Below are 24,919 nucleotides of genomic sequence, written 5' to 3'. Positions count from 1 at the left end.
TGTAATTGTAAATGTGCCTGACAATTCTCATTTAACACAAAGGGGGAGAAATTTGTTCGCATTGCCCTGCTTCCAGGGGTGTTACCCAGAATTATGTCGTTTTTCCAAGGGGCAGGTAGCACCAGGAGCCATCCAGCTGTCTTCAATGTATAATTCAAAAATGCCACGTGGGCCACTCTATGGCATCGCCAGCCCCCAGGGAATTGACATATTTGCACGTAGCACCGTTTACATGATGGAATTTGTCCCCCGAAAAGATAGAATTTGACCCTCTAAAAGAGACCGTCCTACTTTGGTACTAATATAAATCGACTTTTCTCATACTATCTCCCATATCAACTACCAACTACACAAACTACGGCAAGAATATATGGAATGAATTCTTTATTCTCGATAAATACCATCGGAGTACACTCACAGTATTAAAATGTTATATCCAATTCAGTACATTTAAACCTCTCACAGAAGCAAGTTTTAAAAAGAAAATCTTGGTAGGCAGTATGGCTGATGTTGATATGAGGATGGCATTTCTGCTTTGAATGCAGAAACTTCAAGGGTTGCATCCAGATAAAAACCAACAGTCCCTTAACTCGACTGAACATGTGCACTCTAGCATTCCCACACAGATGCAGAAGCAAAATAGATCATACTTCGAGGCACCATCTACAATACTGCACTCTCAAAGTATGGGAAGCAAGAGTGGAAAAATGCTGGCTGGTTCAAGGCTAGCATCACTGTGATGGAACCAGTTATTGAAACCAAGCAGCCCACTCTCATTAATTACAAGAGAAATCTGAGTGAGATACCTCTGAATACACTAAAAACCACTCAAAGTTCAACAGACTGCTAGGCAGTACACTAATGACTACTGGTTACAACTTTGCCAGAATATCCTGATGTCCTTCAATACATGTGAGAAAATAGTGCTAGGGGCATGTATGAGGGGTCAAAACGGCAATAGGTTCATCAGCAAAGAAAACGGCTTCATTTGAAAACAAAGGCTGGGAGATTATTACCGGCTGCAATAAATATTTGGTGAGATGGGTGGAACACCACCCTCAGTTGTACTCCAGGGCAAACACTGCCACTGAAGAAGCTCTAGATACCACAGAAAGCCCGCCTGTCATGGCAGAGCTGGATATTGAACCCACAGTGGAGGAGCCTAGCAAAGCTATTGACTCACTTGCCTTGGGGAAAGCTCCAGGTGCTGACACTATACTGTCTGAACTCATCAAGCACAGGAAACTGGCACTCCTGCAGCATCTGCACGAACCTCTGTCTCTGCTGGAAAGAGAGGCAATGTCCCAGGATATGCGTAACGTAAAGATTGTGACCCTGTAGAAAACAAGGGTGACTGCAGCGATTGCAACAGCTATCGAGGTATCTCTCTACTGAGTATCATGGGAAAAGTATTTGCCTGTGTTGCCCTTGTCAGACTGCAGATCTTAGCTGAACGCAGCTACTCCAATCTCAGTATGGTTTAGAACTGGATGATCTACAATTGACATGATCTTCTCAGTCTGGCAGCTGCAAGAGAATTGTGGTGAGCAAAAGAAGCCACTATCTCACCAAAGCATTTGACCATGTGGGCAGAGGCAGACTGTTTATGCTGCTGGAGGAAACTGGCTGCCTGCCGAAGCTGTTCAAGGTGATATTCTCTTTCCATGAAAACAAGGCGAATAAGGTCTGCTATATCAGGGAAGAACCTAATCCTTTTGAGATCTGCAGTGGTGAAAACAGGGTTACGTTCTGGCACTGACACTCTTTGGCATACGCTTCACTTTCTCTTTGCTGGTGTCATATGCTTTCAGGCCATCTACAGGGGGTGTCTACTTACAGACCAGAACTGATGGAAAGCTGGTCAGCCTTACTCGCCTTAGATTCAAGATAAAGGTGTGGCAAAGTCCTTATCAGAGAATTGCTCTATGCTGACAATACCACATTAGCATTCCATACCAAGGAAAACCTTCAGTGGCAAATGGGCAAATGGACTCTCTCATGCCTGTAAAGAGTTTGGTCTGACCATCAGCATCAGAAAGACAAATGTCATGATCCAGGATGTTGCCATACCTCACATTGACAATGTGACTCGGGAAGCTGTTGATAGTTTCACATATGTAGGTCCCACAATCACCAGCAATCTGTCACTTGATGCTGAAATCAACACATACACCACAAAAGCTGCAGCTGTTGTGTCCAAGCTGAGTAAGAGAGTGTGTGGAAAACAGCAACCTGTCTGAAAACACCAAACTGCGAGTCTACCAAGCAGATGTCCTCAGTGCGGTCCTCTATAGTGGTGCCATATGCTAGGCCAGGGAAAAGGCTGAATAGTTTCCACCTTTGCCAACTCAGATGTATCCTCTGCAACACTAATGCATGCTAATTCCAAGCCTATGACATCTGTGATGGCTCGACCACATTCATTGGATGGATGATGGCCATATAGCCAAAGATCTGCTGTACAGTTAAGTGGCCAATGGGTCACAACCTCCTAGGCATCCATACTTCCCCTGCAAGGACACCTGCAAGCGAGATATGAAGATAGCAGACATTGACATTGACAACTGCAAGGCAGCTACTGAGGGCTATGACCTCTGGAAGCTAACAATTTGGAAGGGCTTTGGAATAGATGAGCAGAGAGGAAAAGCTCAACTGACCAAGAAGATGGCCCAGAGAAAAGAGAGGCCAGCAATCCTGCACCTTCTCAATCCACTGTCTTCATCTGCAGAGACTGCCATGCCAGGGTGGGGTGGGGTGGGGTGGTGGGGGGGTTCCTGAGCCATACCAGACGATGCTTAAAACAGAGTTGACCACCTTGGCGTAAACCATTGCTTTACGAGAAGGAAGGCTGCCACATTTTTAAAAAGTCTTTGTGAAAGAAATGTGGTTAGTAAACAATTTTGGGGGGTTTTGGAAAGAGAACAGCTGGAGTTGTGTACAAAAAATGTCTTCATTCTGGTGATGTCACCCATGAGTGCCATAATTTTCAATATGATTGTGATTAGGTGAAAAATGATTGCTCCCACATTACAGTAACAAGATATTATTATGGCATCCTATTAAATAATGGCACAATGATTGCAGAAATGCAATTCTGTGGTAATAAAAGATATATAAATCATCAGTATGTTTATTACTCTTTTTATAAAAGAAAATTAAACTATGGAATGTTTCACAAACCATCATGGGAGATATTTTATTTTTCTTCGTACATGCACAAATACAATTTTCCACAAATAATGGTACCAGTTTCAATTGTGAAACTCTCAATAATGTTCTATTTCTCTGCAAATTCTAGTGAAACTCAATTAAAAGCTCATTGATAAACACAGTTTTAATGTCTTCAACTAGTCCAGCTTAATATTCACATCAATATCGTGTTGATGCTCTAATCAACTGTAGTAGTCTGTGAATGAAATTTCTCTGACGTTAAAAATACTGTACTATGTCACTTAAGTGTTGTACTTGTCAATGAAACAGGTTTTACCTTGGCACTTTTGAGGATCAATCTTTGTAGGTTTGAAGCAACTAAGTCCCATGGCACCATGTTACTTGCAACATACTCTCTTCATTGTCTTCTCCGATTCACCAGCACTAGCTCCTAGGCCAGGAAGGAATCCCCAGAGACAGCCTCTTGCTGCCAGAGCAACTAAACTTAATACACTGGCCTCCTCCCCAGTCCTCCTCCATTGCATATTTGGACACTCCACCAGATTTAGACACACCTCCGGAACAACCCCCAGCCTTCAATCTGTGTCACTACCTCACTAAATGCAAACTTCTGCCCCTTTCACCTAGGAGATCAGTGCTAATTACTTTACAGACATGGACAAGACAGATCTGACCAATCAATTGCAATTTGGCTGACCTTTGCAGCACCACATGTTTAAACATTTCCACCTGCAAGAACCCCCTTGAAGTAAAAAAAACACAAAAGAAAAATACTCTTAGCAATATGCACAAATTGTTAATTGTTCTTGCAAATTATTAAATCTAATTTCAGAGTTTTAAGACCTATGTTGTTTATTATCTGGGGTTTGGCTATTTGCCAGTTATGAACTGACTGCCAATTAAGTCACCTTGAATACACTTGCTCTTTTTATATGCATTCTGTAGCTTGAATGCTGATCAGCTAATCAAAGCCTGCAGGAAACCAAAATGAGTGTTAGGGTCTGCTAGTGCAGCTTCTCAGTACTAGAGGGAACATTCAATTTGCAGCTATCAATAATCATCAATCGTTAGCTGACAAAGGCTATAAAGCATCCACAAAGCTGCTGTAAGGCGCTTCAGGACTAGAAAAATGTTCTCTTACACTACAAATGGCAATGAATATCCATTAAAAGCAGGCTGGGAAGGAGTCACACAGGCCACTGATAGGCAGCACAGGCTTAAAGAGGGAAAGTCATCAAATTTGATGTTAACACATCGTGACAGCTTATTAGACTTTTGCTTTGATGACAAAGTCACAGATTTTCTTTTGGAGGTGGCAGGTGTTGTAACTCCCGGCATTAATATGTGTATCACTGAACCAGATAGATAATACAGACAGAAAAAATAAAATCTTACTGAGATGTATGTTCTTTATAAAGTAATATTAAAGAAATATTTTTTTGTGATTCCCCCTTCCACCCCGCCTCCCCATCACAGCCAGTTGAAGAAAATTCCAGCTGCGTATTTTCAAGGCTACTCAACTATTGTACAATGCGTTAGAACTCACATAGTTCACTGTACAAGCAGACTCCTGCAATTGGCATTGTCTATTTTATGTACTTTGAATAATGGCCAATTTCATCTCTTAACTTTCCTTGTTAAGTACAAACAAATATTCTAATCAGAGTCAATCATTAAGTATAAAACTCAGTTGAGCCACATATATCTTAGCTGAATGTGTGGTTATCCAGCCAATGTTACAGATGGACCAAAAACCTGTGAGAATCCAAGAATGTGTACAAGGTCAGGAGAGCTCCTTTAATTTAAGTAGCCTGCACAAACTGAGTTGGATCTGGAAGGTAGTATCAGGGCACCCATAAGATGAAAAAAATGCTTCCTTAGCTTTTATCGAAAAGTGAGCCCTGTGACTATCGCTGAAACAATGTTCGGCTTACGAGCTGTCAATTATTCCCCCAAGTCCCTGACCTCGGATTTCTTGCTCCTGCCACGCTGTTTCTTACTCCACTCATCTTGTTTCAGAAAGATAGTGGCCCTGCCTCTTCAAGATCACATGGAAAATTTGAGGAGAAGGCCAGAACCCAGCATATTCAGAATCCAGCCTAATTCACAGCCATTCTGCTCTAATCCTCATAGCGTTACACCAGAAAGGTCCTGGATTTTCAATCCCATAATCAAGACATGATGGCCTTTGTATGTGTGTGTATGTATGTGTACATGCACCATTGAAAATAGCTAAACTATCAAGCATGCAAATCTCGAATTCAATTATACCCTGCAATTCAATTATAATGCACGAATGAATGAAAAGTGATAGATGCATAAACCTGAAGGAAACCTTGCTAATTTACCTCATTTGTACTGGGACTCCTTCAGTACTGGAAGCACAAATCAATAATTGGATTGCTTTCCAATTAAATGAAGAAATACTCCAGGTTGTTGGATCATATCGAACAGAATAATACCAACAACAAATAATCCCCCAAGTCGGAAATATCCGCAACTTATTCTTTGCTACCAAAATGTTACCTTTGCAAAGTACACCATGTAAGATCATAAGAAATAAAAGCAGGAGTAGGCCATTCAGCCCATCGAACTTGCTTAACTATTCAATAAGATCATGGCTGATCTAATTGGCCTTAACTCCACATTCATGCCTGTCCCTCATAATCCTTGGCTGGAGGTGTCAGCTGTGACTCAGTTCATAGCACCCTCGCCTTTGAATCAGAGGGTTGTGGGTTCATGTCCCACTCCCGGAAAACCAAGAACTGTGATTGTACTCAAAGAGTTGCAATCTGTGACTGTTGATAACTCGAAAGAGTATAATCCTTGGCTTCCTTGTTGATCAAAAGCTGTCTAACTCAGCCTTGAATATATCTACTGACCCAGCCTCTACTGCTCTCTGTGCAAGAGAATTCCAAAGATTGAGAACACAAGAACATAAGAAATAGGAGCAGCAGTAGGCCATTAGGCCCGTCATGCCTGCCCCGACATTCAATAAGATCAGGGCTGTTCTGACCCAGGCCTCCACTTCTCTTTCGTGCCAGCTCCTCATAGCCCTCATATTTCAAAGATCTATCTACCTCCTCTTTAAATACTTTCAGTGATCTAGCCTCCACAACTCTCTGACATTCACTACCCTCAGAGAAGAAATTCCTTCACATCTTAGTTTTAAATGAGTGTCCCCTTATTCTGTAACTATGTGCCCTAGTTTGAGATTCCCCCACTAGTGGAAACATCTTCTCAACATCTACCCTGTCAAGCCCCTCAGAATCTTGTACGTTTCAAAAAGATCACCCCTCATTCATCTAAACTCTAATGCATAAAAGCCTAACCTGTTTAACTGTTCTTGACAAGTCAACCCCTTCATCCCAGGAATCAGCCTAGTGAATCTCTTTTGAGCTGCCCCCAATGCCAATATATCCTTTCTTAAATGCGTGGACCAAAACTGTACACAGTACTCCAGGTGCTGCCTCACCAATGTCCTGTGCAATTGTAACAAGACTTCCCTATTTTTAAACTCCAACCCCCAGCAATACAGGCCAAAATTCCATTTGTCTCCTTAATTACTTGCTGCACCTGCATGCTAACTTTTTGTGTTTCATGCACAAGAACACCCAGATCCCTCTGTGCTGCACTTTTTTAGAGTCTCTCCATTTAAATAATAGTCTGCCTTTTGATTCTTCCTCCCAAAGTGCATGACCTCACACTTTCCTACATTAAACTCCATCTGCCAAGTTTTTGCCCACTCACTCAACCTGTCTATATCCTCTTGCAGATTCCTTATGTCCCCTGAGAGAAGAAATTCCTCCTCATCTCTGTCTTGAATGGGATACCCCTTATTTTTAAACTGTGCTCCCTAGTTCTAGATTCCCACACAAGAGGAAACATCCTGTCAGCATTTACCCAGTTGAGCCCCTCAGAAGCTTATATGTTTAAATAAGATCACCTCTCATTCTTCTAAACTCTTGCTCAACCTTTCTTCATAAGACAAACCCTTCACCCCAGGAATCAGCCTTCTCTGAACCTTCTTCCAATGCAAGTATGTCCCTCCATAAGCATTGAGGTCAGATCTGTACATAGTGCTCCAAGTGTGGTCTCACCAATGCCCTGGGCAGCTGTAGCAAGACTTCTCTACTTTATATTCAATCCCCTTGTAATAAAGGCCAACATTCCATTTGCCTTCCTAACTACTTGCCGTACCTGCATGCTAACTTCCTGTGATTCATGTACAAGCCCAGGTCCCTCTATACTGCAACATTCTGCAGTCTCTCCCCAATTAAATAATATTCTGCTTTTCTATTCTTCCTGCCAAATTATACTCCATGTGTCAATTTTTTGCCCATTCATTTAACCTATCTATATCTCTTTGCATCCTCCTCACAACTTGCTTTATATTTATCTTTGTATCGTCAGCAAACTTGGGTACAATCATCCAAGTCATTAATATAGATCGTCCATAGCTAAGGACCCAATACTGATCCCAGATGCACTCCACTAGTTACAGTTTGCCAACCTGAAAATTACCCATTTATACGGACTCTCTTTTCACTGTTCGTTAGCTAGTCCTCTATCCATGTTAATGTATCAACCTCAACACCATGAGCTTTTATGTGGCACCTCATTCTCACATCCAGGAGACAGGAAGAAAAATAGAGATATATCTACGTCATGCCGGCTACTTTATAACATATTTTTTTCTGTTTTTCAAAATGGACAATTGCTGGACTGATTAAATAGTTGCAGTTGACCGCATGATGGTAGTTCTGGAAGCTTCTCAGCTGTTTAAACGTGAACAAAGGCTAACACATCAAACCCCCTGGATTGTAACACATCTTGCATCGTATAGACATTCCAACCAAGCCAACACAAAGGATTCATAGACGATACATCTGTACCAGCCAGCTCTGAACATAGACAGAGTTGTTTGGGACTCGTCATCTTCAACTTTGTACTAATGGTTCTTCAGTTACCTGCTCAAAACACAATGGGTTTTAACAAGGGTGCCTCATTAGCTTAGTAGCTCGACCCAAAACCACCCTGTCACATGACTGAGACTTGAGCTGTTTTAATTCCTTTAATTGGACAGCTTTTGAATTTTATCTTCAGCTGCGGTTTAACCTCAGAAGAGAAATCCAAACTCCAGGTGAGCAACCTGCCTTTAACCTTCATCTCTCTCCAAGTCTGATTTCCAGAAAGAACCCTGTATTTCACCTACAGAGTGAACTAATACCCACGATAGAAGAATACTTTGCTGCATCTTTAACAGATTCAACCTGCAACCGAGTTCCTAGGACCAAGACCACGAATTCTGCCAGACAAAGCCACCTGAAAGAACCTTCATTGGACATTCACTTACTGGACTCTGGACTCAGGTGAAACTATAATTCTTATTGTTATTGTGGTCTTTTCCATGAACCCCTTTCTCTCCCTTATCCCTCTTTTATTGTGTGAATGCAAAAAAGGGTGGACGTTGCAAAACCCCTTCCCGCATTTTGTGTGTGTGTAAAATAAACGAAACTACCCCTTTTATTTGACCTTATCTCAAGTTTGCCATGGGGTTATTAATAAAGAATTGGGTAACTCCAAAACTAAAGGGTTGGGTAAAATATGCTACCACTGATAAGGGGGGAAATCAAAAATCATAAACGCCTTCCTGTTTACGAATGGGTAGTGAGTGGAGAAATTAGGGCTGTTTAAATTAATTCCCCCCTCCGGTCCGTAACATTATCAAATCATTCTGGAAATCCAAATACACTACATCTACTGGTTCCCCTTGAACCACTGTGCTTATTACAGCCTTAAAGAGCTTTAATAAATTGTCAAACATGATTCCCTCTCACATAATCATGCCTGATAGTATTATGATATTATCAATGTCCTGCTTCCACCTTCTTAACAATGGATCCTAGCATTTTCCCAATAACAGATGTTCGCCTAACTGGTCTATAGTTTCATGCTTTCTGTCTCCCTCCTTTCTTTAATGGTGATGCTACATTTGCAGTTTTCCAATCCTTTCCAAAATTCAGGGAACTTTGGAAGATTACAACCAATGAATCGACTAACTCTGCAGCCACTTCCCTTAAGGAATGAAGGCTACCAGGTCTGGGGGACTTATCAGTCTTCAGTCCAACTGGTTTTCCCAGTACTTTTTCTCCAGTGATCATGATGTTTTTAAGTTCCTCCCTCCCTTTTGCCCCCTGCTTTTTTACTATTCTTGGGATTCTTTTGGGTCTTCTACTGTGAAGTTAAATTCAAAATATGAGTTTAAAGTATCTGTCATTTCCTTGTTTCCCATTTTTAATTCCCAGTCTCACCCTCTACCAACGCTACTTTCACTACTCTTTTCCTTTTTATATACTTGTAGACTGGGTCTGCGGCAGGTGGTGAGGGAACCAACAAGAGGGAAAAACCTACTTGACCTCATCCTCACCATCCTGCCTGCCACAGATGCATCTGTCCATGGCAGTATCGGTAGGAGTGACCACCACACAGTCATTGTGAAGACGAGGTCCCACCTTCACATTGAGGACACTCTCCATTGTGTTGTGTGGCACTACCACTGTGCTAAATGGGATAGATTTCGAACAGATCTAGCTGCTCAAAACTGGATATCCATGAGGCGCTGTGGGCCATCAGCAGCAGCAGAATTGTATACAATCACAATCTGTAACCTCATGGCCCAGAAAATCCCCCACTCTACCATAACCAGGAGATCAACCCTGGTTGAATGGAGAGTACAGGAGGGCATGCCAGGAGCAGCACCAGGCACAAAACGAGGTGACAACCTGGTGAAGCTACAACACAGCCAAGCCTATCTATATTTACAATCTATATAAATCGCTTGGATGAAGGGGTGCATTTGTGTGCCAAGCAGCAAAAGCAGCAAGTGATTGACATAGCTAAGCAATCCCACAGCCTGCCACATACAGTTGTGAATGGTGGTGGACAATTAAACAACTAACAACAGGAGCAGGCTCCACAAATATCCCCATCTTCAATGATGGGGGAGCCCAGCACATCAGTGCAAAAGTCAAGGCTGAAGCATCTGCAACAATCTTCAGCTGGAAATGCTGAGTGAATGATTAATACAGATTGGCCTCCTCCTGAGGTCCCCATCATCACACATGCTAGTCTTTAGCTAATTCGATTCACTCCATGTGATAACAAGAAATGGCTGAGGCACTGGATACTGCAAAGGCTGTGGACCCTGATAACATTCCAGCAATAGTACTGAAGACTTGTGCTCTAGAACTTGCCACACCCCTAGCCAAGCTGTTCCAGTACAGCTACAACACTGTTATCTACCTGGCAATGTGGAAAATTGCCCAGGTATGTCCTATTCACAAAAGCAGGACAAATCCAATCTGGCCAATTACTGCCCAATCAGTCTACTTTCAATCCTCAACAAAGTGATGGAAGGAGTCATCGACAGTGCTATCAAGCGGCACTTACTCAGCAATAACCTGCTCACTAATGCTCGGTTTTGCCACTCAGCTCCTGACCTAGGTACAGCCTTAATTCAAACATGGACCAAAGAGCTGAACTCCCAAGGTGAGGTGAGAGTGACTGTCCTTGACATTGCGACAGCATTTGACTGAGTGTGGCATCAAGGAGCCCTAGCAAAACTGGAGTCAATGGGAATCAAGGAGAAAATTCCGCTGGTTGGAGTCAAACCTAGCACAAAGGAAGATGGTTGTGTTGTTGGAGGTCAATGATCTCAGTCCCAGTACATCACTGCAGAGTTCCTCAGGCTAGTGCCCTAGGCCCAGCCATCTTCAGCTGCTTCAACAATAATCTTCCTTCCATCATCAGGTCAGAAGTGGGAACGTTCACTGATGATTGCACAATATTCAGCACCATTTGTGACTCCTCAGATACTGAAGCGGCCCATGTCCAAATGCAGCAAGACCTTGGCAATATCCATGCTTGAGCTGACAAGTGGCAAGTTACATTTGCATCACACAAGTGCCAGGCAATGACCATCTCCAACAAGGGAGAATCTAACCATCGCCTCATGACATTCAATGGCATTACCATCGCTGAATTCCCCACTATCAACATCCTGGATAGATAGATCAGAAACTGAACCTAGCCATATAAATACTGTGGCTACAAGAGCAGATCAGAGGCTGGGAATCCTGCAGCAAATAACTCACCTCCTGACTCCCCAAAGCCTGTAAACCATCTTCAAGGCACAAGTCAGGAGTGTGTTGAAATACTCTCCACTTGCCTGGATGAGTCCAGCTCCAATGACGCTCAAGATGCTTGACACCATCCAGGACAAAGCAAACCGCTTGATTGGCACCCTATCCACCACTTTCAACATCTACTCCTTCCATCAATGGCGCACAGTGGTAGCGGTGTGTCCCATCTACAAGGTGCACTGCAGGAATTCACCAAGGCCCCTTAGACAGCACCTTCTAAACCTGCAACCTCTACCAGCTAGGAGGGCAAATGCAGCAGGTGTATGGGAACACCATCACCTGCAAGTTCCCTCCCAAGTCACTCACCATCCTGACTTGGAACTATATCATTGTTCCTTTACTGTCGCTGGGTCATAATCCTGGAACTCCCTTCCTAACAGCACTGTGGGCATACCTACACCACAGGGGCTGCAGTGGTTCAAGAAGCTAGCTCACCACCACCTTTTCAAGGGCAATTAGGGGGGTTAATAAAAATGCTGGCTAGCTAGCCAGCAACACCCACATCCCAGGAAAGAAAAAAAAAGCGGCTTTTACAGTCTGTTTTTATATTTCTTGCTAGTTTTCTCTCATGCTCCAATTTCTCCCTCTTATTTTTTTTTTAGTCATCCTTTGCTGATTTCTAAAATTTTCCTGTAGATTGTATCTATAATGCACATTTCATTTGGTGCCAAATTTGGATGCATGGGACTAGTTTTCCCAGCATAGTAAATCGCAATGAAGATGTCTCATAAATTATCCTTATCTATAATCCCAAACAGTATGCACAATGAAACTTGTGATTATCCATGTCAATGAGAGTATACATCTGTTCCAGATTGGAGGATAACACCTACTGCCATGGAAACAAGAGTCAGTCTCCTTTCTCCGCTTATCACTGAAAACTGAGATAGCAGACATGTGGAAGCCGGAATTTGAATTTGGCTGTTGAGGATGAAAGGATGTGGATATTACTTACTACAGTGTTTCCATTTTATCAAAATGCCCAGCAGTTAACGTGCCAATGTAGCAAACCTCCGCAGTCCAGGAAATTCTGGCCAGGGGTAAACTCATGACAGAGCAATGGAAGAACAGATAGATGCTCCCCCAGCAATGATTACCCCACCCTTCCAAAATTAGGACTGACCAGGTTTAGCGATTGGTGTTGGAAGTTAGTTGACTGAGTCAAGCTTGTCATTCACAACAGGACAGATCACAAGGAGAAAAGGACATTGCTTCAGAATGACTAGAGTGGTTCTGAGTGACAGCTGAGAGCAAGGGAGGAGGAATTATTCATTTAAGACTATCTTCTCCCTCCCCCAGCAGAAAGCACCTTTAAAAGAATACAGATGGAGGAATGATTTATGCTGCATAGTGTCTCCTAAGCTTTCTGTCTTCAGCTACCTAAATTGTTTTCTTCCCCCAGAACCAGTTTATTGCTTCTTCAGAAAAATGCTAAATGCCAATATTGAAAAGGCATGGCAATTTCAGAATTATTCCTAGAACTCACTTCACAGATCAAAGGTGACAAGCACTACTGCTGAATACTTGTAGCGTTTGGAATAGGGCAGATTAGAATACATTGATTTACTAATTGCACCATTAAGTAAATTCTAAGAGCCCTCTGTTTGGGATGGGCAAAGGGTTGGGTGGTGCGCGGGGTAGCAAAATTATATTGTTATGATCAGGTGAGGAGAGGTGGAATGGCTCCCCTCTTTCCCTGTTCCTTATTTGATTGCAACAGGTTTTCTTTTAAAGGGTATGCTTGCCAATTCAGTGAGTGTTTAACTGATTGCATGCTGTGGCTATGAGAAACAAACAGGTACATTTCTTTAAGTTTAGGGGAATAGTATTTATTGTACTTGACCTGGTCCAAGAAACATAATAAAAATGCTCCAACATTCTTACACAAACACACACACACACACACACACACTCTCTCTCTTTCTCAAAGTTCTCACACACACAAAAAGATTACGGAGTGTAAGGATAGATTAAGCCATTTAAAGGGTATATGGCGCTTGAAGGTTGGTGACTTGGCTGACTTCAGGCTGAACTTTGTTTCTGATGGGTTCAGTTTTGAGGCTGTTTAAAGATGTAGACGGGTGTTTTATATGTTTCTGATGGGTTCCGTTTTGAGGCTGTTGAAAGATGTAGACGGGTGTTTTATATGTTTCTGATGGGTTCCGTTTTGAGGCTGTTGAAAGATGTAGACGGGTGTTTTATATGTTTTTGATGGGTTCCGTTTTGAGGCTGTTGACAGATGTAGATGGGTGTTTTATATGTTTTTGATGGGTTCAGTTTTGAGGCTGTTTAAAGATGTAGACGGGTGTTTTGAGGCTGTTTAAAGATGTAGACGGGTGTTTTGAGGCTGTTTAAAGATGTAGACGGGTGTTTTGAGGCTGTTTAAAGATGTAGACGGGTGTTTTATATGTTTCTGATGGGTTCAGTTTTGAGGCTGTTTAAAGGTGTAGACGGGTGTTTTATATGTTCTTCTGGATGTAGCAGGTGCAGGGTTCAGTTCATTAAAAAGTTCTCTGCCTGTGGTACATGGACGGTCAAAAGCAGCAGACAGAGTTCAAAACTTGCAAGTTGGAAGAGGGAGAGAGGGAACCCACTCAGGTTCTTGTTTATTTAGTGTTTGCTTGTGCACAGGTCTGCAGAAAAATCAGGTGCTTAAAAAACACATGGGCTACATGTACCTTTGGCGGGCACCTGCGATCGTTGGGCCCGGGAGCGGCAGGGAAGTGGACCGCAGGCTGCGATCGGCCGCCGACCGCGATTTCACGATGGCTGGCCAATTAACAGCCAGCCACCATGAAACGCACGCTGAAAAGCTCAGCGTTGCCAGGGTGGGGGCGGGAAGAGGGCAGGCGATGACATCATCATGGATGCGGGTGAGCACTGCAAGAGAGCTCCCTGAAGCCAGACAGCTGCCTCAGGAAGCTGTAGAGCCTCAGATGATGAAATAAAGGTTTAAAAAGCTGCAAAAAAAAATGTCCGTGCATCACAATCAAGCACCTGAAAATATACCTCATTAAAATGCTGTCTACAGATTTTATTTTTTATCTTATTTCATAACGGAGATTTCATCCCGCCCTTGGATGAGATTTGATGAAAAATGTAAAGTCCATCTGGCCGATTCACCCATCCGCCAACCGTAAGGTTGGACGGGCCACGAAAAATTGGAGACAATTGCGTCATTAATGGGCTTAATTGCCCACTTAATTGTCAGTGGTACATTTCAACTTCTGCTTGTGCCCTCTGAGTGAAATATCGTGCGAGTGCGCAATGATGTCAGGACGCTTGCCCATCATCTTACGCAATTTTACGCCCAATGTAAAATTCTGCCCATAGGGTTAGCTAGGTTGTCACACGTCCCTCTCTCTCTAATTGCCCAAATATGGTCATGGCTAGTGGATTCCAGTGGCCTGGCTTACATGATTAGACCACGTCTGGGCACATTCCCTTCATAGCCAGAGTCCCATTGTCCAGGTCATTATGTCTAACCCAGTTGAGCACCCAGGTGATTGACTGGATGCTTTGCTAATGGGGTAGGAATGGCCCCCCGCTTCACTCCCCCTCCTTCAAGTCAATTGTTCCAGAGGCTTTACAGACATATCAATGGCTTTGGACTGTATACAGTGATGTAAATGTTCAGCCATCTTTGACTGTGATTTCAAGTCATTGGAATGTGGCTTTACTCTTCCAAAAAATTTAATTAGCGGTTTCCAGCCAGTAAATGAATAAAGTCATTTTTTATAAAACACAGTTTCATAAAAATATAGTAAGCAATGACCATAACTTTCCGTCTCTAATAGACAAATTCAAATTCAGGCTAGGGCATGTCTGAAATCTCAGGTTTTATCAATGTGCACAGAGGAAAATGAACTCTTGTTTTCACAGGATTAAGTGTTGTTCTCTAATCTAGAACACAGGGGTACTGTCACTGAAACATAACACAATCACATAATGGATTCTCATGTCTTGGCTTGTTGTGGATAGTGTTTGGGAATGACAGATAAGGATGACTTATGAGGATTATTCATTGCAATTTGCTGGCATGGGAAAATGGTATGCATCCACTTCTGGCACCAAATTAACTGTGCACTGCTTCCACAATCCACAGATGTGACCCCTGATTTGGCTTGAACTCAGAAAAAATGTAATTTCTGGGTACAAACTTCATGACCACTGGGACTCTTTCCCCTACTTTCAGCTAATTGTCAGAATATTGTTCTTGGAAAAAGCAACCATGGGTAATGTCAAAACAGCAAACAAATCCTTTAATCCACTCAGTCCCAAGTTACCCCCAGTAAAATAATTTTGAGATAAGCAGTCCTGCAACTGATTTATGTGATTTAAGGTCTCCCTCTGCACCAATTCGAGTGTGCATACTGTTTGTCACTCCAGATCCAAGCTCCAAACTCCCATTTTTACTTTTCCTCCCATTTCTCTTCAGCTCTTCATCACATTCAGACTTCCATCAATGCCCCATCCCCATTCACCTCTCAGACTACATTCTCTTCTGCTGCCTTCCTAGGCATCAGTTCATGATAAATTAGTCCATCACATCTCTCTGTACTGGTCCTGCTATTTTCAGCCATGCTCATTGCAGCATCCTTCCTTGGATCACCTTGAGCAGTAACCCCAAAGGCCTTACTCTTCATCTTGGTAAGCATCTCTCTAGTACACTCCTTGGTCAATTTCGCTATCTTTCTCCTTCCCACCTCATTTTTTGACTCAACCCGACCAATCTCCACTCTACTCTTTGTTAACTTCCTGAATATTTGCTCCTTCACATAAAAATCCCGGGATGAATCTATTGAGATTGCGATGCTGAGACACTTGATTTATGAGAAATAGTTCCTCTTCCTTACTGAAGCCTCCCTGCTGGAATTTATATTTCATCAGTTGCTCCATCCACCATTTGCAGCAGTGGATAGCCCTTCCCATTTTGGGTTTTTCTCCCTCTAGTCTGACATCTAGACTTCCGCTTTAAAGCACGCCAACCTCTTCCATGTCTCCCGGCTCTCACTTAAACTCCTTAACAGGAGCCACCTATTCAAACCCCATGTAACATCTTCACCAGAATCTCACCCCTTTTCTCCTTCCTTAGCCTGAACACTGAACACCCTCTCATCCTTAATGATTTCAAGTGACACCTGAATAATCTAACCCAATCTCTTTTCACTTCTCTGATCTCTTGTCCTCGCCTGATCTCATCCATCAACTAAACTCTCCAACCCACACTCACCATTTTACATGTTCTTTTGCTTCGGAAGCAACCCTGTATATAGGTGACCATCAGAGCCTGGAATTTCTTTCCTAACTATCTTTTCCTGAGAAAATGAGGAGTGATTGGCAAGACACTCAAATGTTGACATTCTTGAAAAGTAAGGCTCAGCTGACAATGGTTCTGAAGAGAGAAAGAAACTTGCTAACCAGGTAATGAATTACAGAATACATTTGGCAAGCTGCCATTTGTCTATATATATGATGAGACCTTGATAAAGAAGGAGCATCAACCCCTGCTCCTACAAGTAGAGACAGCACAATTATCATTGACAGTATCCAGAGGAGATTTTTACATAAGTGCACTTTGAAAGTTTAATTTAAATCGTGAATGGCACATTTAGAATTTTGGTCAAGTCTTCTCATCAACCTTTGCATGTGACCAAAAGTGGAAACACATTTGTTTTTAACATCGAGTCACAAATGTCCAGCACTTCAGATGACACGTTGTCTATTCACCATGAAGCTATGACAACTCACTGCTGCACTCAGCTGAGTGCTCCTACAGTTTCATGAAGATATTTCTTTGAGAACAAAAACTTGCCCCTTTTCGGAAAATTCATAAATTTTTGTGGCACAGGAAAGAATTTTTGGTGACCATGTGGGAAAATGCCCCTCCACACTTGTCAAAATTCTGGCTTTAGGTGGTCTTGTGGCACAGTGGTAGCATCCCTACTTCTGAACCAGAAGTTCTGGCTGCGAGTCACACTCCAGCGCTTGATGGTCACGGAAGGTGCATTAATTACATGGCCAAACAGGTTGATTGTCAACCTGCAGATCCTTCCAATGTGCCTATGGCAGGCGGTAAGTGCAGAAGAGTCTCCTGGTCAGCAAAAACTCTGTGGTAACTAAGCACAACAGTGTCCCTTCGTTAAAAGACTCCATACACAGACTCTTGCCACGAGCTGCACTTTGTGGCAAGTGGTGTCCTCTCTTCGAGGGACTACCAGCAATGGTGGGTTTTCGTGCCATCTCTTCCCGTTCCCGGTGTGTCCCGCCTCATTAATAATGCATTCCAGGGAAAAAACGCCGGATCACTGGTGCAGCACCCTCTGATTCGCCCGCACCGCCATCACCTCAGGCCTTCAATAATCCGGGCGTCATATTTAAAGGGAGCCCCTGCACAGAGCTAGCTCCCTCTACGGCATCAGAAGCTGCTGGAAAGTCAAGGCTACCAAAGGGAAGAAACACGCTGCCCCCAAATTTAGCGACGCCTCCCTCGGGTGCCTACTGGACAGAGTGGAGGCCCGCCGTGAAGTCCTCTACTACCATTCTGGGCAAAAGACCAGCAAGCAAGGTCATCAATCCAGCATGGGAGGCAGTGGCAGTGGTAGTCAGTGCCAACGCCCTGCAAAAAAGTACAGCTACCCAGTGCCAAAAGAGGATGAACAATCTCCTCCACTCTCCAGGGTAAGTCACTCTTCTCATCACTCTCAACTCACACACTCACAATCCCATCACACATGCACAGGGATCTCACTCACTGCCAGCTCAAGGGACATCACCATTCATTCTCTCACACACACACCTTCATCTGCCCTGCGGATTGTGTCCTCATCCTGTCCATGGCATCAGTCACCACCCACACAGGCCAGGCATCCTTCTCATCTGGCCTGGCAGGCATCCTGCTTAAACTCTCTCCATCTGTATTCATGCAGGACAAGCTGGCAGACAACAAAAGGGAGAGGTCACACACTGGTGGAGGAATGCCTGACATCAAGGTCCTCAAAGACTTTGAAAATGGAGCCATCCAGCTGGCCAGCGACAAGCTGGACCATTCCTGTGCTGACAATGAGGTGGGGGGTGCTCAACCAAGTGAGGATCCAGCAGTGCAACATCCAGCAGACAACCATGCTGTAAGTCAGCTCCCTTGTCCTGCAGTCCCCTGCCATGCACTAATTATCTCTCCTTGCTTTCGGAAGGCACATCTGGGAAGCAGCTGAGGGGGTCCATGACCCAGGTCCTCAACTCAAGCCCCAAAGACACCTCGGAAGAAGAATCTGATGACACCCTCATTGAAGTCCTGTCACAGTGCTCACCCACACCCTCCCCAGCACAGAAACACACACCTCGGTGGATCCTAGTTCTAGAGTAGCCTCGGGGTCACAATCTGGTGAGCACATCACACTGCCTGATCCAAAGCAGGTAGTGGCAGGGACTCCCCAGGTTCCCGGCACTTGGAGGACTGTTGGAGGCCAGAAATCTGCTGAGGAGCCTCTGGACTCGATCATACCTCAGTTGCTGGAGCTGCAAAGGCAAGCTTGGAAACATGAGGAAGGGATGTCCATTGTACTCCTCAGATTGCAAGGCACAATGGAGGAGTCCATATGCCTTCAGTCTGAGGTGATAGTGCCGCCATGCCAACGCACCGCGGTCAACACTGGTAGGATAGTGGCCACCATGAAGACCTTGGTCCAGGACATCGGTCCTGCCCTGCCACGTGGGTTGAATTCTATCGCTGACGCCATAGTTGGCCTCCAACAGTGTCAGCGCGAGATGGGTGCAGGGAAGCTCAATTTCATTGCAGCTTCCCCTTCTCATCAATGAGTCAACCCTTGGGCACCCATAGTGAGGAGGGTCAGTAGCTGCACACTCCAGGGCCATCCACCCAGGTGACTCCGGTAGTGTCCGGCCCATCCAAATCCCCTCTTGCTGTGATCTCAGCAGCTCCAGCTCCACAGGCTGAGGAGGGTGCCACTAATACACGGCAGGACCCAGAAAGCAGGCCGGGGCCCTCCAAGTCCTCCAGAGGATGGCCGCCACGGTCATCACAGACAAGGTGTCGCAGTCAGCAGGCTGCCTCCACCTCCACCGTGAATGTCCAGGGAGCACCAAGATGTAGCCACAGGGTTAGGAAAGTTAAGAAGATGTAGTTGCACAGCATGGGCATGGGTGTAAATCACTTATACATAATGTTCACTACTATAAGTAAATTCCCAAGACTGCCTCCTTGCCTATGGCTCCTTGTTCTGATGAGCAGTATTTGTGTCACTCAGATGTGAAACCTTGATTCCTGCACAAGATAAAGGCCAGTGTCTCAGTCCAGGGCCTCTTCCCTGTGCAGTGTGTAACCTTTCGACCAAAGTGATGGTCTGGCTTCACACTCAGTGGACACATCAGTGATTCCTACACTGTGCTTGGTCATTGCTGCCAGAACGTAGTGGGCAGGCATCACAGAGTTCCGTCATTCTCTCTGTGAACTCTCAGCACCTTTGAGGTGGGGCTGATCCCCCATCTCTTCAGCAAATGTGACTGGTGACGCTGTGCTCCTGAAGGGGTCAGCTGCTGAAGGCAAAGGATCAGGTGCATTTAAAGTTTCACGGCTGTGTCTCTATGATATGACCCTGATCACAGAGCACAAGCAAGCTGCCCTCAGCCAGACAGGAGTCAGACATTCACAGAGGCAATGTGAAGATCTATGGAGTGTCCTCACTGCATGTCATCATCATCCTCCTGGAATCTAATGACTATTAGGGCCTCTGCTGCGTCTCCATGACATGAACCTGAACACTGAGTGTATGTGCGCTGCCACCAGCCACACAACAGTCAAACGTTCACAGATGCAAGATGAGGATGTCAGGACTGTCCTCACTGCATCTCGTCATCATCCTCCATCAATCTTGCGGCTATGCGGGCTTCCTGGGCATGCCTGCTTCATCTGGCCAGTGCATTGGCCTCATCCTTGTCTTTGAGGACCTCACCACCATCATCCCCTTTGACGTCCTCCTCATTGGAGAAGACATGCAGCTTTTCCATCTCCTCCTCAGCCAGATCTTTCCTCCCTTTGCAGCGCCAGGTTGTGGAGCAGACAGCAAGAGATGATGATGCGCAACACTCGGTGGACTGTATTGCAATGGTCCACTGGGCCTGTTGAGGCACTTGACTGGAATCACATTTTCAAAATGCATATCGTTTGTCCCACCAAAGTTCAGGTTGTGGCTTGAGTCTCGTATCCCATTGCTCTGCTGCAGTCTGAGGCCGCACTGGCATCATTAGCCACGTCCTCTGACAGTAGCCCTTGTCCTCGAGGAGCGAACACTGCAGCCTCTCTGGACCCTGAGAGATGTCAGGGATCTGAGACCCACTAAGGATGTCGGCGTCGTGGACACTCCCTGGAAATTGTGCACAGACCTGTAGGATGTGTTTGTGGTGGTCGCACACCAGCTGAACATTCAGCAATTGGAAGTTCTTGTGGTTAATGTAGTTGACCGCTTGTTGCCACGGAAATCTAAGCACCATCTGAGTGCAGTCGATGGCACCCTGTACCTGTGGGAAACCTGAGATCTGCGCAAATTCCAGCGCTCTCATTTCCTGGCATTCCTGATCCCGGGAGAAATGCACAAAGTTCTGTGCCTTCATGAAGATGGAGTCCATGACCTCCTGGATACACTTATGCATGGAGGCTTGCGAGATCCCGCACAGGTCACCTGTGGAGCCCTGGAAGGAGTGACTAGCATAAAAATTGAGTACCACGGTAACTTTCACAGCCACTGGCAGTGGATTCCCTCCATGTCTCCATGGTGCCAAATCCTGCATATGTGATCGACCAGTTCCCTAGACAAGCACAGTCTTCAGCAAAACTGGTTCTCAGTCATCTGCAAGAATGACAAGCGCCAGCTATAGGCCCTGGGTCTAGCGAGGCGCCTACGAGTGACGGCTCACTGTGGATCTTCAGCTGCTTCCAGAGGAGGGCCTGCTGCCCCTTCACCTTGAGGGTGGTGCTCCTCCCTTTGCTGAGCCAAGTGCCTCTGCCACTCTCTTCTTCTCTCTGCTCCCTGTAATCCATGAGGCACACCGCTAAATCACCAGGCTCCATGATCCTGATGTTTTCCTCCTGCAAGCTCAAAGAGATAGATGTGTGGGTTAGCAAATATGTCCTAAGAACTTCTCTTGGTTAAGTCTGAAAGCCCCTTCACTTTTGCAGGAGAGTGCTGCATTGCTGGCAGCATTTGGCAGCATTGGCTGTCCAAAACCCCACCTACATCTGTCCCACTTCACTTGACTGATTGACGGCAACTTCAACCATTGGACTGCATGCTGTGCTCTCAGCTCAGGCGCAGGCATTCTCCTAATCCACACTGCAAAGCTGCACTGTTGGCTTGAACCATGATGGATCCTGGTCCAAACTTTAATAAAGACATTGCAAGGGGCTGTGAGCGCCTCCATCAGTGACTGCGCCACAGCCACCTTTCGCAAGGGGATTCTACAACTTGTCCAGTCGGCCAATTATTCTGCTGTCCCCTAAAACACACATTAATTTTCAGTCTGTGCCTCTGGGGTGAAAAGTTCTGGAGCATTTGGTGGCACTTCCATGCCTTTGCGTTGCTTGAGTGGGCAGAAAAGCTTCAGAGGTTTAACTCCAAGCACATCAAATGAATGGTCTCAGCTGAAGAAGAATGCTCACTTTTGACAAGCTTTTCCAAGTGCGTGGCTGCTTCCCTCACCCCCCACCCCTCAGCATGGGCTTGTGCACTTCCTTTGGTCTGTGCTGCCTTGACCCCATCCCCCAACCCCCCCAACCCAGCCTCACTTGCACTGTGCCCCTTTCCCTGGCACTGCACTAAAAGCCAGCCTGGAAAAAGTGACTTGTCTGTACCCCCCACCCCCCCCGCCAATGCGCAGCGCCTCTTCCTTGGTGTCCTATGGACGATGCTCGCAAGTGCTGCGCAAGGTTGTGTGCACTCACCTCCGAGTCCCCCTCAAAGTTCAGGTCGACAGGTGTACACCTTTTAAAGGCAGGCATGAAGCACGCCGTTCTGAAGTCACGCTGACGTCAGCGGTAAATTTGAAGTTGGGTGGGGGGTTGATTCCAGTGTGCAGGGCTTATAATGAGATGCTAAAGTATTGAAATTAGTTTCCCAACATGCGCTAGCAGCAAATGCAGTCCGTCATTAACCGGTGGAGCGGACGATCGCAAATTGGTTTCACATGGTGTAAAACCAATTTTTGGCCTTCTCGTCATATTGTCCCCCCCACCCCCTTACCCCCCTCAACCGCCATGCCAACGGGACTGGAAAATTCCAGCCATTGCCTTATCTTCAGTCATTGCAGATTTTGCCTGCTCAGTAGGGCAGGTGCTCACATTAAAATATAAACACGCCCACTGCCAGGATTTGGGACGGGGTCAATGACAGGCCCAAACATCCTTCCATACTCATGCTCTTTTCAAAGTGTCCTGGGAGTTTCCAGGCTAAGTTGTCGCACTATATCACCAGTCACAATTAGTTAACACGATCGCTTGCTGCCAAGTTCCAACTGGTGTGAACTTTTAAAAATATATTTAAGTTTTTTGACATCCAGAAAAATTAGTGGGCCAGACATCCTTTGTGGACTCAATATATTTGTAAGAAGCATTTTCAGAAATAGATTAAGAAAGTGAGAGTGGTTAAGAAAGGTAAACTGTTGAAAAACAGATTTAGACATGTGGTAGAAAGTAAAGACATGGAATTGTTAAATAAATATTTTGCTCTAGTTTTCAAAATAATGAAGCAGAATATGGTGCCAAGAGATAGATTCTTACGTTCCACAGTGATGGTAAACTGGACTGACTGGTAGCCGACTGGCTGCCTATTATACCCCAAGTTTTTCCTTTCTTTATAGATGCTGCCAGACTTGCGAGGTGTTTGTAGCATTTTCCGATTTTGAATTAAGCAAACTATTTAATAGTCTCAGAACCATTAACAGTTTGCAGCAGTTCATCTGATTCCTCATTTGGTTGAACAGTAGCTCCACTACCTGTGCAGGTGTCTGTCCTCAATATCGCTGTTACTCTCCAAAAGTAAAAGTACAGAAGCTCCACTCCCATTATGGCAATGGCAGCATTATCGGAAAATTTGGTGTGGGGGATCACTGAGCCTGATTTGGGGTACTCCTGATTTTCTGCCCATTAATTTTGATGACTCAATAGGCAAGTGCCATGAATTAGGTGTACCACATTAATTCTACAAACCACAGTCCCATTGTCCGAGACTACACAATGAGCACACAAAAGTGAGTTTCAGCAAGGACAGCAGTTGTTGATGTTGCAGTTAGACTCAGCAACAATTGGGAGGGGGTAATCAGGGCTTGTGCTTCTGACTGCTATCCAGTAACTCCCACTGGAAATGATGTGTGTGGATATCTCAGAATGGGGACTTAGACCATAAGACCATAAGACATAGGAGCAGAAATTAGGCCATTCGGCCCATCGAGTCTGCTCCGCCATTCAATCATGGCTGATATGTTTCTCAACCCCATTCTCCCGCCTTCTCCCCGAAACCTTTGATCCCCTTACCAATCAAGAACCTATCTATCTCGACTTAGGTGTGATGCTCCTACAGTTCAAGAGTTTATTGATACTAACTGGCTTGTCTTATGCACAAAGTGCAGTCACTTAACTGAGGAACCATAATCCTCCCATCATCCAAATAACTCTGTTCCAGGGAGAGAAAATAAGGTGTTGGTACATAATTGGAATTTTTTTCTAAATAAACCGCTTGGAGATCTGATATTTGAACCACTTCAGGGTTTTATAGCTACCAAATAGATGCTTTAAAACCCATTTCAACAACTAAAATATGGTGTGTCACTCACAATGACCCCTAATCATTCCTGCTTTAGAAATTGACTGGATCATAGGGTAAGCAACTGCATGTAGTGAAAAGCAATTGCTCCTGACACCAAATGGAAGTCAGATTGACAAAAAATGAAAGGTCAAGCAAACAAAGCAATAGCAAGGCAATAAAAGAACACGAGGTCTGCAAAACATTATAAAAAGGCACAAAGCATGCCAATTCTCCAAAGAAATATCCTATCGATCTTATTGTCCTGAGATCTATGGTCTCATTGTTAAGAGGTTTCCTTTTATTTCCAGTTTGATTTTAAACTGGAACTTTCCTTATCCCCAAGCATTCTCTTCTCTGTCAAGAAAGGCTGTAAGTGGGTCACTGTCGACTGAGATTTCAGATTCCATAGCTAGTCCATACACGAGAGACACACGTGCAGCTGGCACTCAGCTTGAATACAGTATTGTATTTTTTCATTGAGATGCTCTAGGTTGCACAATGCATCGTACACCAAGGGCAGGATTTTATCCTCCATCCGGGGGAAAGTTGAAGTGCGGGCGCTTGGAGATGCGCCTCCAATTGGCGCTCCCGATCGGGGGCGAGCCACCATTTTGGACAGGCCTTAATTGGCTCACCCAACATGACGTCCACACGGAAGCGCTATGCACTCCCTGTGCGGGCAGGGGGGAGTTCCTAAACCCGAGAGTGCGCTATTTCACAAAAGAGTGC

At 44.8% G+C, this 24,919-nt stretch overlaps 1 protein-coding gene across 2 annotated transcripts in view; it reads right to left on the bottom strand.

Moving 5' to 3' along the window:
• arhgap24 (Rho GTPase activating protein 24) overlaps nt 1-24,919 on the bottom strand; it is a 566,765-nt gene that overhangs the window by 234,475 nt on the left and 307,371 nt on the right. Inside the window, exon 1 of one of the 2 annotated variants that reach the window (XM_078543937.1) lies at nt 3,488-3,596. The exons of the other annotated variant lie outside the window; for it this stretch is intronic. Coding sequence (XP_078400063.1) covers nt 3,488-3,539 — 52 coding nt within the window. The 5' untranslated portion in view covers nt 3,540-3,596. Of the gene's footprint in view, nt 1-3,487; nt 3,597-24,919 lie in introns of those variants that run through there. 2 annotated transcript variants of the gene reach the window in all.

This window comes from Cetorhinus maximus, chromosome 1 (assembly GCF_964194155.1).
Source record: "Cetorhinus maximus chromosome 1, sCetMax3.hap1.1, whole genome shotgun sequence".
NCBI classification, from domain to species: domain Eukaryota; kingdom Metazoa; phylum Chordata; class Chondrichthyes; order Lamniformes; family Cetorhinidae; genus Cetorhinus; species Cetorhinus maximus.
This window is presented reverse-complemented; position numbering and strand designations above follow the sequence as displayed.